Here is a 19404-nt window from a genome sequence, read left to right as displayed (position 1 = left end):
GCATCGGACTGCACAATTGGGAAGCAATGACATGTGTCAACCAAGTCAGCGAGCCTGACCACCCAATCCCATTAGTTGCCTCTTACGACAAGCATGGTTGCCTTTTATGGCAAGCATGGGTTGCTGAAGGCCTGTTCTAACCCAGACCTTCACGGCTCATCTAAAACTAAGCCACTTCAAAGTTGTTATCAGTGTTGATAGTATTGTAAACGCTGAGCAAACATCTGGACAAGATATGACATGAACATTATGGAAACCATACATGTCAGATCAGCTCCCACAGTGTGCCACTGAGACAATGGTAACAGAGCCAACTATGCATTTTATGATAATTTAGTATTTAGTATTTTGGTCAGATATAATTTGAAAAAAGGGGAACCTTTATGTTGAGCCCTGCTACTAGCTGTGCCTACTACACATGTACCAAAATATCATTTCCAAATTGCAAATTGCTGTGAAATATGGATTAAGAGATTTTTCAAAATACTGAAAATCGGACTGGAACATTATTGGCGAGAAGAAATATGTGAAGCTTCAGTTTCTTGTACAGTGGTGTTCAGTCAGGTGAGTTTAAAGTATGAAAAGTGAAACCGAAAGCACATAAATTTGTGAAATATTTACTTTAAGTTTTGAATTTTTCACTGATGTTTTACTGTTGATCAGCAAACCTTCTATGAACCCTCAGCTTTTATACTGAGGGAAACAAATAAGGGAACACTTTTTGATTTTCAGATTTCCTCCCACAGCGCTCTTTAAAGCTGGTGATGAGAACTGACAAATATTAAAGGCACACTTGCATTTTCCTGTGTTCCCTTATTTGTTTCTCTCAGTATACTATGAGACTGACCTATTCAGTGCCCCGAGCCTGTTGTGCAGTGTTTCCACCTCTCCCAGTCCATCAGCACTGTGTGTGCCCTCCAGCATCTGCAGTTCCTGTCTCTGACACTCCGCCTCCAGGTCTGACTGTCTCTGCATCAACGCACTACGCTGCCTGCAAACACAACACTCTACACTGTTCCACTGGCTACAGAAACACACACTTTTCAGTGAGTGAGATTAGTTTTACGTCGCACTCACCAATATTACAGCAATATGGCAGTGGTCTGTTAACAAGATCAATTCCGGTCTGGATCCTCACAAGTACAAACATCTTTGAAATCATAACTCCCTCAAAGATCCCATCATGAAACCAACACTGGGACCATGTTTGGTCTCCTCAATCACCAGATAAACCAAATCTTGTCAGGTCATTTTTATGCTGCCTCTAAATTTAAACTCAAAGCCTGAAAAATTTCGCTTCCTGCATAAGTTCTGATCTTTGGCGAAACAGTTACATAGCTACAAATAAGGTTGTTCAAACAAATCAATACAGCAAGCCATTACCTCAATGCTTGTGCCTTCTCCTCTTCACTCTTCCTTAACTCTGAAATATATAAGTATATTTATACCACTCTCTAATATCTACAAAAGCAACCAGTATCTTTGGAAACTGAAACTAGATCCAAGTGGAGTTGGTAGGTGCACCACTTTTACTTCTCTAACAGCAGTATAAGGTTTTGCAACAGTTGATTCCTTAATAAGTTAATATCATGAAGTCTCATAATTATTAAGAATTCTATTTTAACATGCAAGGAATTCTCTTTAGATATCTGCAGATTGTTTATACCAGAGGTTTACAAGGAAATTATGAAATAATGAAATATTTGCAAAGACATCTTATCATACTGGTTTGGCTTTACGCCGCTTTTAGCAATATTCCAGCGATATCACGGCTGGGGACACCAGAAAATGGGCCTCACACATTGTACCCATGTGGGGAATCGAACCAGGGTCTTCGGCGTGACAAGTGAACGCTTTAACCCCTAGGCTACCCCACCACCCAATACTGGAGACGATGTTGTATTTTATCACCTTGTGTCTTGATGAGCAGATGTTCCTTGAGGCGGGCCACTTCCTCAGCCTCTGCCTCTGTGACAGCAGGCTCCTCCCCAAGGTCTTCCAGCTGACTGTCTATGTCAGCCAGCACTGGAACATGCAATGTGAAAATACCATGTGAAACATACCACCTAAAATCAAATATTGTGAAACATACAATTTAATTCCCTGAAAGTGAAACACTGTGTACATCCCATACCACATGAATCCCAAAACGTGAAACATATATGAATTCCACAATGTGAAAAATACTATGTGATTCCCACACAGTGATAAACTCTACAAGATGCTCACAATGTGAATTCTTAAATTCTTTGACATAAAAAGAGACAACTGTAGTGAGTGAGTTAATTTTTACACTGAACTCAGCATTATTCCAGCTATATGACGGTGGTCTGTAAATGATTGAGTGTGGACCAGACAATCCAGTGATCAACAGCATGAGCATCAATCTGCATAATTGGGAACCGATGGCGATGACCACCTGATCCCATTAGTCGCCTCTTACGAAAAGCATAGTCACCTTTTATGGTAAACATGGGTTGCTGAAGGCTTATTCTACCCCGGACCTTCACATGTCTGAGACAACTGTACTTTAATTTTATTAGAGCACAACTTCATCAAACCACACACAGGGTAGAGCAAACTCAAATTCTTAACATAAGAATGCGGAGCCAGCAAAGGTAGGTAATAAAATTATCAGGCCAACAGATAGATGCATCCAGGGTATAATGGAGATTTACCCTGGATGGAAAACATAAAAATTAAAAAAAAGTAAGCTTGTTTAAAGTGTCATTGCTTGTACTTACATAGCTCAATGCATTACTGCCAAGCAAATTCCAACATTCAGTAAATGATCTCGAGGGACATTGACAACCATCACTTAGACAATCAACACATTTAATCTTTTGTCAAAGGCATTGCTGTGTCAGTGCACTGTTTAATCAAGAAACATTGATGTGCTGAATCAGAACACAACACAAACAGTGGTAACTACTCACAGTTGTCTATTGCCGATAGGTCAGAGATGACTCTCTCTGCCCGAGTCACCACCTCATTCACCCCTGTACAAAGTCTCTCCTTCTCCTCCTGCAACAACACATAACAATAATAATAATAATAATAATAATTGTCTGCTTGTTCTGCAGTGCATGCTCAGAGAGCTGACATCATACCCCTGGTAAATGAGTATAGAACACTCTCATTGGAAAATACAACATGTCACCTGTCAGACGCTCAAGAAGCTTCAATTCAGACCACCATTGTATCACACCAGGTACCATATTTACTGCTGGGTGGACAGAGACAATTTCAAAGAAACTCACACAAACTCTCAGACCACATTTATCATTTGTGCTTCATTGTAGTGCAGGACTGAAGTCCAAGAAACTCTCAGGAGTCAAGCTGTCAAACATGGTGACTCATACTATCCACATCCAACACTGCTTGACCCGAACTCTACGCACACAGTAATCAACACAAAACAGAAGTGCCTCTTGTATCTTGTTTGTTGTATATCTATCACTTATAATGCAGGTTCATCCCAGACAATCCATTGAGCATTGATCCATGCAACTGCAACACAATGACATGCAAATGTGACCACCTAATCCCCTCAGCTGCTTCTCATGACCAGCAAGACAAATTCTGATACTGGTCTTTAAAGGGAAAATAATCTCTGGTTAAAGCTATTAGACAGTTACAGACACTGTTCAAAGATAGTAACACCCCTACAGTGATATCTTACAGACACTGTTCAGAGATGGTAACACCTCTACCCTGAGGTCATACAGACACTGTTCAGAGATGGTAACACCCTTAGACTGAGATCACACAGACACTGTTCAGCTATAGCAACACCCCTACCTAGAGGCAATGCTCGTACCTTCAGGTTGTGCAGACACTGCTTTGATGTCACTGATGTCAGATAGACATGATTCAGAGATGGCAACAGCCCTACCCTGAGGTCATACAGACACTGTTAAAAAATGGCAACACCCTTTGACTGAGATCACACAGACACTGTTCAGCTATTGCAACACCCCTACCTAGAGGCAATGCTCGTACCTTGAGGTAGTGCAGACACTGCTTTGAGATGGCAACACGCTCCCTCTTCATCTTGGCCTTAGCTGAGCGCTGACATGCCTTGTAGCAAGAGTGAACCTCTTCCTAAAACAGCGACCAATATTCAAGGCTACAAAGAGTCATATAAACACAGTCATCAGATCAAGCTATACGAACAGGCTTGACATCAAGGACTTTACAAACTGTACTCCGGGGAGAAATAGATTTCACGGCACGGCGCGGCGCGGCGCGGCGAGGCGCGGCGAGGCGAGGCGAGGCGAGGCGAGGCGAGGTGAGGTGAGGTGAGGTGAGGTGAGGTTGAACGTTGTAGCTAAGAATGTTTTGGTCTTATGACAACGTGCATGCATGTGTATGTGTGGTATACAACAATAAATACCATATTTTAATGTCTTTTGGTATAACATGGCCAGTGATTGAATCTGTGACCTTCCACTCTCTGGAATGACACTCTAAGCGCTACACAACAGAGGTGGTTAACACAAGACTTCTAATCAAACTGAGTGACTACAACATTACCTTACTTATCTGTGAGTTTCTCAGCTGACTGAAGAGCATTGGTTCCTTCTCTGACACAATACGCTGCTGTTCTTCAACCTCCTCCTCATCCCTGTTACAAACATACTGGTGTAACAGTTCTCACTGCTGAAATTCACTACCTTTAGCTTCATGTGATCACATAAATCTATCAATGAACTTACCTTGAAATGGCAGTGGGATTAAAAGATCAACATGACTGGACTTCAAAGATTAAGAATAATAATATTAGTATCATACTCCTTGGTCAAATGTAGAGACAGCATCAAAATCAGATAATATGATACACCCAGCCTTGTCACCCATACTACATGTCTTGGCCAAGTTGAATACCAGTGCTTGTCACCGTCCATTAGACCATGTGGTCAGTACTCATGCAGTTGGTCCATGTACATGTGGACACTGTTTCAACAGTGGAAAACCCTTGTTGTGTTTCATAACCTGATACATCCTGTGGCTAGTTCCACATCAAGAAGAATTTTTGGAGGGTGGGAAGTGTCATACTAATTATTGGATAACACGTTTACTGCTGCTTAGAGATCCTAAAAGATAGGGACTTTTCTAGCATTTGGCCTAAGACAATATCAGGGATGATCAGGTGAAAGTGATTTCAGCTGAAAATCAGCTGGAGGTGTGGGGGCCGCAGGACCACAACATGGTCCAGGATCGATTGGTTTGCATTTAAATCTGTGGCCTTCCACAGATTCACTGAAAATTCAATCCCTCTATTATCCTAGAATATGTCTAAAGTGAGTGGATGTTGTTTTACGCCAAAATCAGCAATAATGTAGCCATGTCATATACTCAGTTTTATCTACAGGCCTTGGACTTTTTGATTCCCATCATATCAAAGTGAGTGAGCTAGTTTGGTTTTACACCACTTTTATTCCAGCAACACAACGGAGGGGAACACCAGAAATGGGCTTCACATGTGGGCAATCAAACCCTGGCATTCTGCATGACAAGCTAATGCTCTAACCACTAAGAAACTCCATGGGCCCATATCCCAATCAGAAAGGTCACACTCTATGCAGAAGTGAGGCATTACTATTCTTTTCCAGAATTTTCTGGGGCAATTTATTGCAAAGCTACTCAGTGCCCTCTGTTGTCAGCATGGGGTACATCCTCAATAATCTCCAGGGTATGGATTCCAATAAATCTCCAATAGTACTCTCGATGCATTCTATTATCTCCCTTTGCTGGCTCCAACTTCTCACAGTAGCCAATCAGATAAGCTTTCACAACTGAGCTTGCCACTTTCAACAAAGATGGCGGGTGCAGTCAAGGTCTGTTTGCTGCGTGACTCAGAAAAAGGCAAAAAATCCTAAAGACAAATAGACAGGTCTGAAACCAAATTATGCAAGAACTCCTCCTACTTCTTTCTGTGTACCTCTGCAACAATTGTGACCCCAAAGTCTACAGACTCCCAATTGCAAGGCAAGAAATGATAGAAGCCTTGTAATTGGTATGCCCAACATCCCATCAAAGACACCCGAGGTGTTTTCAGAGCTGCAAACACTCGTGCTATTGCCTCCCATAAGCGCTCGCATTGGCTCTGAACGGACATGTATGCATGATTACATTAAACCTTTCGTAACCAACGCATGTATTCCTGGACAAGCCGAATAGCTTCTTGTGGTCTTGTTGGAGGTTAAGGAAAGGAGTGAATGGCGACAAATGATTTTAAACATGGTCACCATTTTGGTTCACTTGACAAGGTGTGAGGATGGTTCTTGTGCATGTTGGGTTGCTCAAACAGGCGCAAGCATTTAGGATCGAGCACTCACTAGTATTCACGGGCACTCGCAGTTCTGAAGACGCCTCTGATTGTTTAAATAACCAGTTAAGGGTGGTGTAGATGTATCCAGGATACTAGCTGAGATTTATCAGAACATATACCCTGGAGATTATCAATAATGCATTGGGCACTGTATTTCCTCAGATCCTCCTGACTGCAGATGCTGACCTTTCAATCTGTAGCTGGAGTCTCTCATACATGTCATCCTTCACCTTCGTTTCAGTGGCAGTCAGTGTCTGGAGACAAAGCACCTCTTGCAGACTGTCAGTCTTCAAGGCCTGCTGGGAGACACACATAAGATCAGAAAACCAGGGTGCCTGATGTGCTGATACCACAAAAAAAGTGTCCGAATTTTCTGTTTCACTAAATTAGATCAAGAGAAATATGTAAATTTGGATGCTCTCCTCGAATACACATATTCAAATCAAAAGCTGGTTGCATGCCCAGGGGACACAACTCCACACAGTGAATCATGGGGTGTTACATCTGTGACTCCATTACTTCTGTCACACAGAGCTAAATAACTTAGCTGTTTGAACTCTTATCTTTAACGCACTCATCTTGAACACAATAGATAACAAAATCACAAAAATATCCCATATGCTGGATTAAGAAACAAAAAAAAATAGATATTTCGTAAAATCCAGTCTCATTAAACCATTAAATTTTCAACAACTTAATGAGCAATCAATATTTGAAAATCTTTCTCTAACATTCACACAACACTTTTACAATAAATTAAAAGTTAACAAATGTACGTCATACATCCTGTATGTAAATTCCCCATCTGAAACATACCGGTAATATACTGATGCTACTTCTTCTGCTACACTTAGGCTTGAACTGGGATATCCCAGTCCTCTCACAGAATGTTCCAAAGTCCCAGGGACCGTCATTCTCATCATACTGCAAAAGACAAACCAAAGATTAATGTAATGGAACCATCATCCATGGGTACTATCTAGAGGTTGGCAGGTTGTTTAACACTGGTCTCCGCAATATTCCTGCTATATGGCAGCAGTCTGCACTTAAAATCAGGTCTAGACCGGACAATCCAGTGATCAACAGCATGAGCATTGATCTACGCAAATGGGATACAATGACATGTATCAACCAAATCAGCATTATCTGTTTGGAAACTTCAATTTTCTATTTCAGGCAAGTTGTCAGAAATCATAAGTCTTTCACTGCATCAATCGAAAACTAAAGTGAGTGCATATGCCCCAATATATGCATTATAGACAAAAATATTGTTGAAAAAGCGTGACATTGTGGCTTTAAGATTTCTGATGTCACAGTGTGGCTGTATCACTCATCATTCAATTTATGCAGAGCTGCTGTCCAAATATTTTGAAAATACAATGAACCCAGGATTAGTGCTGTCACTGGGATTCTAGGTCTTGACCTTACTTTACATAACTGTTTACAGTGAAGGAATTATAGTCATGACGATAAGATAAGTAATGATTTACTATGAACAATAGTTTATTGCATAGGAAGCAAGGAAAACAAAGGTATAAGACTTAAACAACATTTATGATGCAGATCACAAACTTGACTACAGAGTTTTGATTGTCTGAACATCAATTCTTGATTATCCAGCACATTATACGTTTGGGTGAAGACATATCTTGTTCATGCACTGCAATAATTTCCAGTCAGAAAGTGACCTCTTCAAAATAAAGTTCACTTACTGCCATACAACCAGATTTTCTCTCCAACTTAGCTTGGAAGTCAACTACAAATCTAAGAAGATTCATCTTATGAGATTGGGCTCCATCTAATTCCAACTTGTTCGAAAGAGTACTAAAAAGTTTAATGAATCAGAAGACACTTATACATGATCTTTCATCATTGTGAGCTTGAAAAGATACTTTTCTGTGAAAAAAGAAAGGAGGGAAGTGCTCCTGCAACAAAAAATCTTCAGTTGTATTTGAGTCAGTTTGCAACAAGGCAGATGACATCTCTTTTTGTTTTAGGCATATACGAAAAGGGTAACATGACTGGGTAGCTGATTTTTAGTGCTGATTCACTCATACTTTATTCAGAGGTGATGAGCAGATCCAGGTATTTTTCAAGATAGAACTGCATTATAAGTTGAATGATAAATAATGCATAAGGACAAGGAGTGAAGTGTATTTGACTGTGTAAAACAACAATAAATATCATAGGTAAAGTTAGGGGAAGCATCAAGAAAACATTTATTTAGTTCACAGCATAATGTAACTACTAGTTAATGCATTATAGGAAGATTTTACATGAAGACAACTAGTCCATAATATCACTTTATGACTATTATCAGGCTGATAATTTACGAATGATTTTTAAATAAGCACTTTTATAATGAAATTTGGAAATTAAAACTATGAGGTTTTGAAAATTTCAAAAAATATCATAATTATTATATAGGTAAGTATCCAAAAGTCTACTTCACCTTCTTGTCCAGCAAACTGAATGACAGCAAAGACTGGGACAGAGATATGGCAGACTGGGAGTGGTGCCCTCTGGTGTGCTCTTCACTGCTCTCAGAGTTGGCAGAATCAAGGGAGGTAACTGTGTCATTGTCACCTTCTGGAACCTTATCTTTAGGCTGAGAATCTGAAAATGAAAGGCAAGGTAACACAGAAGTGAGTGACTAATTTTAGCTTTATGCAACGCTCAGCAATATTTCAGATATATGAAGGCAGTCTGTAAGTACTTGTCTGGGCCAGACAATCAAGTCATCAAGAGCATGAGCAACAATGAGCGGAGCTGGGATACAATGACAAGCATGACTAAAATAGATCACTTCAGTATATCATAGTTAGAAATAAAGCAGATCAAGATACAAACATTTGAAGTCTTGTCCTGCAATTTGCAATCAGTGTTTTCATGTCACATTCCTTGGCAGAAGTATTGTGGTGAATGCAAAGTCACAACTCAAATAATCGAAACGAGTGAGTGAGGTTATTCTTAGGCCCAACTCAGCAATATTGAAGGTATATGGCAGTAATCTGTAAATAATCAGGTCTGGACCAAGCAATCCAGTGTTCAACAGCACGCACAACAATCTGTGCAATTGGGGACCAATGACATGTGTCAAGCAAGTTAGCAAGCCTGACAACAAGCATGGGTTACTGACAGCCAGTATTCTAACTCGCACCTTCACGGGTATTCAAAGAAAAAGAAGAAAACAAAAGTCTCTTTGCCACTTGATCACTTACCAGCTAACGTTTCCACAAGAGGGTCTTCAAGTTTCGGCTTTTTTACGTCAGCTGAGGAGACAGGCTGTGGACTGCCATGTTTGCCAATGGCAACTGATCCTCCTCCCATCGTCCCTTTACCCAGAGTTTTCCCTCCCAAATCCCTTGACCTGTTCATCTTATCCAGCATCAATGCCAGTCCAGTGACTGTATTATGTTGACTCAGGTTCATGTCTTCATCGAGAAGTAAGGTGGGTGGTTCCTCAGAGTCAATGGTCTGAGATTTAGTATCTTCTTCTTCTTCCAGAATAGTTTTCTCTTCTAAGCCATGGCCATCATCAGCCTCACTCTTCTGTGACAGTGAGTTGTTATTTGCCTTGTGTTTAGTGTCCTTGGCCATCATGTGTAGCTCAAGCAGCTTGGTGTCATCCAGCATGTCTGTATCCTCCTCCAGGGCAGCCATCTTCAGCATCTCCAGGGCACTCAGCTCACCCTCAGGAACGCCCAGCTTCAGAATGTCTGTCGCTGTGTGAGTCAAGTCAGCATGGTCTGGAGACAGTTTAGGAGCATCCTTTCCTGATGTGTCACCTTGTTTCGTTGAAGACTGTTCTGATTCTGCAGATGAGATTTGACATTCTTTTTGCGGACTTTGGTCAACTTTCATGTTACTGTCTGAACATACTTCTGCATCCTTGTCACCACAGCTTTCTGCCTTATTTAACTTTGCTACTTTAACCGTCTTGGCCTTCGCTCCGGCCATCATCATGTCGAAGCTGTAGAGCTTCCGCTTGAGACTCTGAGTGCTGAAGCCATCCACCTGAGGTGGAGCAGTGTTGATGGACCCACTGTACAGGCTCCTCCTCTGATGCAGATTTTTGTCAGCTGGCACCGGGTTTGTGGAGACTCCAGGTAAGGAACAGCCACTTTTTCCTCTCTTACCCATCATTCCTTCTTCAGTTAACACTTCAGCCACCTTCGATTCTTGGAGATTACCCTGCTCTGCCGCTGCTATGGAGACACTGCTGGGTTGACACTCAGTCATATCCATCGCTGCTGTCACATCTGTAGCACCAAACACTCGGGTTCTCTCAGACTGGCCTACACCCTGAGCATCCGACACAGCATCTGGCTGGCATGATGTCAGTTCCATAGAACCACCTTGTTGCTTGAAGTGAATAGTCTGATCACCTGTTTTACCTTCTGATGATGGTCTCGTCATGTTAGCTGTGACACATTCAGTAAACTCCATCGCTGCAGTCACATCTGTGGCTCCAAACACCCTGGTTGTCTCAGAATGACCTTGACCCTGAGCTGCCAAAACCAAACCTGGTTGGCATGATGTAAGTTCCATAGACCCTCCTCGCTGCTCAAAGTGTATAGTTTTACTGTCTGTTTTACCTTCTGTTGATTCCGTTTTTACCTTAGAGGCGACACACTCGGTAAACTCCATGGCTGCTGTCACATCTCCTGTGTCAAAGACCCTGGTTTTCTCATCAGAACATGTACTATTAGGCTGCTGCTGCTGCTTGACAGTCAGCATCCCCTGACATGCTGTCAGCTCCATGGCTGCTGTCATGTCATCCTTACCAAAAACTTTTGTCACGTCTTGATGGATGGAACTCGGAACAGCCTTCCCTGTTCTATCAGGCTGAGGTACTTTATGCTTAAATGATACAGTGTCATCAATATGAGTGGTCACATTATGTATTGTGTTCCTGGTTACAAGGCAAGCTGTCAGCTCCATATTTCCAACATCATCTGAGGCCCCAAAAATCTGTGTCTTCTCAAGAGCAACACCCATGGTGGTGCATTCCCGAGACACAGCACCTTTGTTCTGTCCTTCCACCTGGGTCGGCAGACATGAAGTGAACTCCATCTCACCCTGTGTGTCTGCTGTCTTGAAATGCACAGTGATATTTTCTTTATCCATGTCCACTGGTGAGATACTTGGAATTCTTCGCCTCCCTTCATCCCTTCGAGTCTTGAGTCCATCTGCCCCAAAATCCGCTGTCACATCTGTAAGTGCTCTGTTATGAGACCTGGCAGACTGATCTGGAGCCTTTTTCACCATGGTGGTTCCCCCACCACTACTGCTGATAATAAGTGTCGGGTCCAGAGCTTCAGTCATCTCCATGTCAGCATCGATCTCCTGATGACCAAAGCGTATGGTCACTTCAGATGGAGAGGTAGTCTTCCCCACAACTCCTGTTGCTGAAGAATAATAGCAAAAGAATATCAATATTCAATAAATTAACATGATGAAATAAGTTCTAAGGTTGTTGTATGAAAACTTGTGAGCAGATAAAATGTTGTCAATGAAAATTTCATTCTTTTCTTATTTAACAATCACCTCAGTGGTTACCATTATAAAACCACCCTCAGCATGAAAGAAGGGAGAGAGTGTTTACTTCAAGGCAAACATATCTGGCTCTTTGAGATCTGTTTTGTTTTGATCAAGCTACAATTCATTAAAAAAATATTTTTCAAATACACAAACGCCATAATTTAAATAAACACAAAAATATATTACTGTATATTTACAACACTCTGCACAATAAAAATAGAAAGACACAAGCCCACATGAAGCAGAAAGATCAACTTCATGAAAAAGACTACAATCAAAACGATTGTTGAAAGTTAACACCAAACAGAGGTATGGAATGTTTATGTCTAGAAGGCATGAACCCATGAGTGTAACTCACCATGTTTGGGAGTGGCAGTACCCTGCAGACAACTCCCTGTGCTGTCCCCTCCCTCAGGGACCTTGTCTCCCTCTGTCCTTGCAGCTACGCTTGGGGCGCTGCTTAGTATCTCACCTGTATCAGACATGGAATATTGAGCAAGTGGACTGGTATAATGTTGCTTTAAACAATATCACTGAGGTTCAGCTTCAAGTGACAAAAAAAGCACAAGGCAGAGACACATCCACAATTTCAGGATCAGATCACACTGACTTGTAAACTTCAGTGTGTTACAATCAGACAAGCAGACAAGTATGGCTGGAGCTGCTGATGCAATAATATGAAAGTTATTTGTGATTCATGTCATTTTTATCATTTGTATGTGATGAAAGTTTGTTACTTCTGACTGACACTCTTACCCTGACAGTTTTGAGACACCTAACAACATGATGCAATAAATGCAGACATTGCAGCAAAAGTGTGAATAAATATGTCACAAAATAATGACAATAAAGAATAAAACATACATACGTCTCACACTTTTAACAATTACAATTTTATGCTCTTGTCTTCTCTTCCCAAAAGTTAACTGTTTATAAAACCTCCATAGTGAATCTTACAAGCACACTGACTCACCTCCTGCAACTGTGAAATCCATGTGCGTGGTTGGATCTTCATAATCTGTGAACACTCTTGTCTGTTCAAGACCAGGATTATTGCTCCTCCCCATAAATGTGCTTGTTCCGTGTTTCGAATGACCAGTCTGACTGACTTGACCTTTGGATGCATTTAGTTCTGATATTGGCAGATTGCTTTTCACCACCTCCAGGTTGCAGGTTAAGTTTGCTGTCATTTCCATGCCATCATCATTGTCTGCAAATATACGTGTCGACTCCAGTACATTCCCCACGCTCTGCCTCCTCTTGATGCTCTGCAACACACTGGTGAAATTACCAGTTACTTCCATCTCGCCATCCAAGCCATCAAAAATAACTGTGTGATTCTCTTTCTCTTTTCTCCTCTCTTCTTCCTCAGCAAACTGCTTGGACATGGTCGTGATGGTTTTTAGTTTAGATAGGAAAGCTTTGCTGTCGATCTTGCCCACGGGTTCCTCCTCATCGTCAGAATCAACATCATTGCTGAAGAATCCTCCTTTGCCGCCTCTGAAGAAGCTGCTAGCCTTGTACTCCTCTTCATCAGAGTCTTCCATGGACTTAATAAGTGGCCCATTATCACAGCTGTAAACATGCGTCCAGTTAATCAGGGGGTGTTGAGTAACAAAATAATCTCAGCAGCATGTGCATTGGTCTACACAACTGGGATACAATGACATGTGTCAACCAAGTCTGACCACACAACTATATGATATCTTCTAGACTTTAAAATCTGAGGGTCACAATGACTGACAAATACAATATGTCACAAGATAATAACTGTACTACATGTCCATACTTCAGTTCAAATATCAAAGGAACCTCTGTCGTAAGTCTCTAATCATCAAAGTATGTTGGTACCTCACTAATTAATACGCATGGAACAAAATGTAATGGCACTAGGTATGAAGATGATGTGATTTAAGGACTAACATTGTGGAGCACGTTAACAGAGAAATCAAATACCATATCAACCACAAGAAGGGCTTGGGCAAGTATAAAATGACAAAACCATAGACAAAATTGTTATCAGAAACATATCTAACGGGAATTAAGTCAAAGCCAAAAAATTAACAATATTCAACAATTCAAACCAACCGATAGTGGTTGCTCATCCTTTGAAAAGAGTCTTCCTTGGGGTACTTAAAAACATTTTTATGTCCCTTAAAAATCCTACAACAGTTTCAACTATATTTTGAACAACATATTTACAAAACGATAGGCACCGACACGTGGAAGGTGTTGTGTACATTAGGACAGTAAGAATCTGGCAGTGTAATGCTGACCCTGTCCTTATGAAAAACTGTTAGTTCAGGTTCAATGGACACTGGATGTCATCACCATCTTCTGCCAAGCATTACCACTACATGAAAGGCCACCTTCCAACTCAACATCTTCTTAAGTGGAAGACATGACAGATTGTGAAATGGAGGACCAGACACTAAATCAAGGATGTTTGACAAGTCCCAAGTGGGACCTATCTGGCATATATTGGTACCTGTCTGCTAAAAAAAAACCTGGACAAGAGGATGCTTCCCCCTGTTGACAGGGATATGGAGAGTTGCGGAGTAGTCCCCTATTGTTGAAGCAGCCAGGCCAACTGCCATGAAGAAACTCCAGTACTCCAACTAAATCCACAGAGGAGGGATCAGGTATCCCCTGGCCAACACACAGGTACACATTGAAGGCCCAGGTATCCTCCAAGCAAACGTTTGTCAAATCCCTCCACAAAACCAGAAATGTATCTGCAACCTTGCAAGAATGCAGAGCGCTTGGAGCCAATTACGGACAGCACCCAAGCAATCAGCTGAATCCTGGGATTCAGGTGAGGCACTTTGTTCTGGGACAGAGGGTCCAGTCGAAAGGGACCTGTGGCTGAGGCAGAAACCTGACGATTAGCCAAAACCAACAATAAGTCCAAAACCTGCGGATTACCGAAAAACAAAAATACCCAGCTAACATCAAGCATCGGAACCATTGCTCGCCCAGGAAAGTCAGAAAATCAGGTCCATTTAAGGCAATCTGGAACTGGGCCTGACCTAGTTTAGTTTAATACAGTTTCTACCATTTAAAACAAGCTGATACCTAAAGAAGCTCTGAAAAAGAGAAATAAAACACAAGTTTATCCATATGAGTTTAATTCACAAAACAAGATGAAAACATGATGCGTTACTCTTTCATTGTCCTTCTGGATGAGCTTGTTAAGCACAAGTTTCAAGCTTCAATTCACCTGATACAGTTTGTTTCAAAAGTATTTTCAAAGTTTCATTTACTATTCCATCTTTTGATGATTTTTCCAGCATGACAAGATTATCAAACAATACTATAAGCTAGGCCATATATTGAATTTATGTTCTTGAATCAGGCATGTCAACAGGTTTTCCATGACCTAACAACATGACACGAACTGAATGTTTCAAATGCCCTTGTCCCAGAGAAATTCATGATGCATGTTAATGATCAAAATTTAGCTCAACGCTTTAAAATGTAGCCTTTATAAATGCCAATGAAATATTGTTACTTTTCAGAGACACAATAAGTAAATTTACATTCACAAATGCAGACAATGTTACACTCTACGTTTTGGCCATCTATTTCAAACAGATGACACAGTCCTGAGAAAATCACCCATAATTCACCAGACAGGAAGAGCACTGTCTACACTGGGCCAGTAATGGGCCAGTACTGGGCCAGTATGGTATTGCGGTGCAGTATTTAAGGTAACCACCCATGTATGGACCAGTACAATTTTGCTTATAACAGGCCACAGAAAACAAGTATTGGTCCAATACTGGCTCCACACTGTCAAACATTATGCCAGTACCAACCATATAGGCCAGAACAATGCCAGTACTGACCCAGTACTGTTGTATTAGCCGGGATATGAGCTGATCATAGGGGTGCAAGTAGCACAAGTAGTCAAGCAGGTTGAGTGGCTAACTGATGGAGGACCCTGGGGATCAGCTGTATTGGTGGGAAAGCCCTTAGAACCCTGTCCATCCAATCAAACCGGAAAGCACCAGCGGCTAGCAGCCTCACATGGGGGATCCGAGAGCAGAACACTGCTTTCAGTTCCTTCCTCGAGCCAAAGTTTGGGTCAGTCCCACCTTCCACAGATGTGCCTGAAATGACTCTACCCACAGACTTGGTGCTAAGGTCTTCTCAGATCCTGGACACCGTGTCAGACATAAGAGATGGGGTCGACATCATCTGTTGCTGTAACAACAGTGATATGGCCTCAAATGCTAGTGTCTGGGTGCTAGGTGCAGCAACTGTGGTTTGTAGGGGAGTGTTATTCACAGAACAACAGCATAAAAAGTGATTTGCAAGGTGAGAGTTACCTTCTCTTGGCTGTAAGGGCCCGTAAGGGCACTGCAGGGGTGGTCAAACAAAACAAACACAAGTGTTTTGTTTTGGAAACATTTATTCAAAATATAGCTAAAACTATTGTAGGAATATGTAATTGACATAAAAATGCTAACAAGTACCCCAAGGAGGATCTCTAATGAAAAAGAACAACTATAGAAATAAGGATGATTTGTAAACTGTATCTCCTTACCTTTTGGGAGCTTTCATTAGTTTGGATATGAAGGAAAGAGCATCCACTTTCTTATCCTCAATGTCAGAATCATCAATGTCTGAATCCTCGTCATGCCGTTGATGGGGATGGGTGAGGGTGGTGTTCTGTGCGATGGTGGTGTTGGTACACATTGTCTCCTCCATGTCAGCACAATCCATGACAGTCTTGTTGAGGTTCTAAGTTGACACATGGGCAAGAGTAAGTGAGTGAGTTTAGCTTTACACCACACAGGAATATTCCAGCTATATAGCAGTAGTCAGAAAATAATTGAGTCTGGACCAGGCAATCTAGTGATCAACAGCATGAGCATCAATCTACTCAATCAGGATACAATAACATGTGTCAATAAAGTCAGTTAGTCTGAAAACCCAATCCTGTTCGTCACCTCTTATGACAAACACAGGTTACTGAAGATAAATTCTCACCTGAATCTTCATGGGTTACACACAAAACAGACCACATTATGAAACATGAACATACAGTAGGACTCAAAGATCTTATACTCCTGTAGGTAAATATTCTGAAATGAACAGCTATATTACACCAATATGACAGTAACATGTAAACAACCAACTCATCCAAATAAACCAGTGAGTAATATAATGAGCACAGAAGCTTGTTGATTCGTTTCAGGTAGGAAGGTCTGTCTTTAACTTAAATTCTCTGATCATATGAAACCTTATTTGTGGTCAATGCTATATTCAATTTTTCTAAACAACCTGAAATGTTGAAGCTTTCTAAGTCGTAGCATTTTTGAGTTCCTTGGATTTATAAAATAATAAGCTAGGTTATACCCTAAATCAGAAACTGGATAAATCTTAGATGACCAGCACTTACTGGAACATTCTCTTGCTGTCCCTGTGTCTGTATCTGGCCATTGAGGAGCTGGTCCAGCCCTACAACCAGACATGAAGTAATATACTGAATCTCCAAATGCAAATGTATATCGAGGAAACAATACATAGACACAAAAAAGAGTGGTGAATCGAGCAACACTGCAGCCACAAAGAGAATACTGTGATCTGGCATCTCAATACTTGCTGGGATTGGGAAAGGCAAGGGTAATGTGCCATTTTGCACATTAGAATAAAAAATGGCCCATTCCAGTCTTGAAGTTTACTATTGATACAACAGCAGTAGCCCTTTCTAAATTCATAAAATGGCTAATAATCCTGAAAATGGTCCATTGTCAAGGTTCACTTTCCTAATGCCTGTACTTGTACATCAAAAGGACTGAGACATCTGTGTCCCCCATTTAATACTGTTACCATGGCATCTCAATACTTGTACATCAAAGGACTAGGTCACCTGTATCCCACATTTAATACTGTTACCCTACTATCTCAATGTTTGTACATCAAAGGACTAGGTCACCTGTATCCCACATTTAATACTGTTACCCTACTATCTCAATACTTCTACATAAAAAGGACTCGGACATCTGTGTCTGCCATTTAATACTGTTACCATGGCAATACTTGTACATCAAAAGGGATCGCACATCTGTGTCCCCCATTTAATACTGTTACCATGGCATCTCAATACTATACATCAAATGACTGGGACACCTGTGTCCCCCATTAAATACTGTCACCGTGGCATAGCAATGCTTGTACATAAAAAAAACTGTGACAAATGTGTCCCCCATTTAACACTGTTACCCAGGCAATACTTGTATATCGAAAGAACTGGGAATGAATCAGAATCTAGATGTTTTAGAAATGGTTTAAAAGGGTTAATAAAATGAAAGTACAAAAACTGAAAATACAGAATTTTTTATTGCATTTGAGTATACTGAACTGGAGGCAAAATACTGTGGTTCCACAAATACTGCAGTATACCATCTCCCCCCTTTCAGACACCCATGTCCCGATTTAATACTGTTACCATGGCACCACAATTCTTCTTGTTTCATAGCTCACCTAGAATTTCATGTCCAGTAGGTGTCTGGCCATTGCCTGAACTGTAATATAGATAAGAATTCCTGGGTCAGTTTTATAGAATAAATTGTATGAATGTCTAAATACCATTTTTACAACACTTTTAATAACTGATTATCATAACTGAGAGCAAGCAAATTACAACTAATCCTACTCGGTCACATTGATGATAATTAATAGTCTTTTAAATATATGGCCCTTGTAATCTCATGCCAAAAAATTGCTAAAAAGAGTCTATAAACAAGAAGTACAAACCTCTTATCTTCTGCAGTGCTCTCATTGCCTGAAACAGTGATTTCATGTCCTGATTATAGGAACCATGTCAAAACATGCTAATTGCTGATATCATTAATTACCATATAATGGGTAGAGTTCTTGGCAGGATGAATCCAGTGGATATTTTAGGTATCCGATGAGGTCATTTACAGATATCAATTGAAAATAGAGAGGTCATATGTAACTTAACGAACTTCAATAGTGCAAACAAACAAGTGGCATCAAGGGTTGCCGACCGTGTCCTGATTGATGGCCGTGGTCATGGTACTGTCAGTCCATTGAACCCAGAAAGTTCATGCCCCAGTATGATAGATGGAGTATATTACAAAGCAAAGATAGAAATTCATAACCTTATGAAGATACCAACATCAGTTTCCCGACCGAGTGTCAGTGTTAGCGAGGGGACAGCTCAGGAATCCAGGTGCACAATGTCACGCAAAAATCAAAGTGTATTTGTTGTTTAAAAAGGTTTTTCAAGTTCGTGTGAGTTTCTTGTCACTTTTCAAGTGGAAGCTAAGATTTGTTGACACCAATACATACTTCCACATAGAAACTTTCTGGGAACTGGACAACCTAATGCAGTAAGCTGAGAGATCATGAGAAAATTATGTCACTGGTGTGTGTGTTTTACTATGCACATATTTGTGCATCACAGACATTCACTGAAGTTTATTTTCATCATTTGAAATTGCATTTGTTTTTAAACTACCGGTATAAAGCCAGAATGACATTGTATGAAA

At 40.8% G+C, this 19404-nt stretch overlaps 1 protein-coding gene across 2 annotated transcripts in view; it reads right to left on the bottom strand.

Annotated features, from left to right (window-relative positions):
- Positions 1–19404, bottom strand: part of LOC137293642 (uncharacterized) — a 29483-nt gene that overhangs the window by 3759 nt on the left and 6320 nt on the right. The window contains exons 7-22 of one of the 2 annotated variants that reach the window (XM_067824312.1): positions 18644–18671; positions 18371–18411; positions 17286–17344; positions 16428–16624; positions 12852–13453; positions 12237–12350; positions 9556–11745; positions 8787–8950; positions 7151–7258; positions 6521–6633; positions 4537–4627; positions 4003–4104; positions 2937–3024; positions 1912–2025; positions 1384–1423; positions 848–991 (exon numbers count right to left, since the gene is read on the bottom strand). In XM_067824312.1, coding sequence (XP_067680413.1) covers positions 848–991; positions 1384–1423; positions 1912–2025; positions 2937–3024; positions 4003–4104; positions 4537–4627; positions 6521–6633; positions 7151–7258; positions 8787–8950; positions 9556–11745; positions 12237–12350; positions 12852–13453; positions 16428–16624; positions 17286–17344; positions 18371–18411; positions 18644–18671 — 4195 coding nt within the window. The remainder of the gene's footprint in view (positions 1–847; positions 992–1383; positions 1424–1911; positions 2026–2936; positions 3025–4002; positions 4105–4536; positions 4628–6520; positions 6634–7150; positions 7259–8786; positions 8951–9555; positions 11746–12236; positions 12351–12851; positions 13454–16427; positions 16625–17285; positions 17345–18370; positions 18412–18643; positions 18672–19404) is intronic. The other variant, XM_067824313.1, reaches the window with a different exon arrangement.

This window comes from Haliotis asinina, chromosome 8, assembly GCF_037392515.1.
Source record: "Haliotis asinina isolate JCU_RB_2024 chromosome 8, JCU_Hal_asi_v2, whole genome shotgun sequence".
NCBI classification, from domain to species: Eukaryota; Metazoa; Mollusca; class Gastropoda; order Lepetellida; family Haliotidae; genus Haliotis; species Haliotis asinina.
This window is presented reverse-complemented; position numbering and strand designations above follow the sequence as displayed.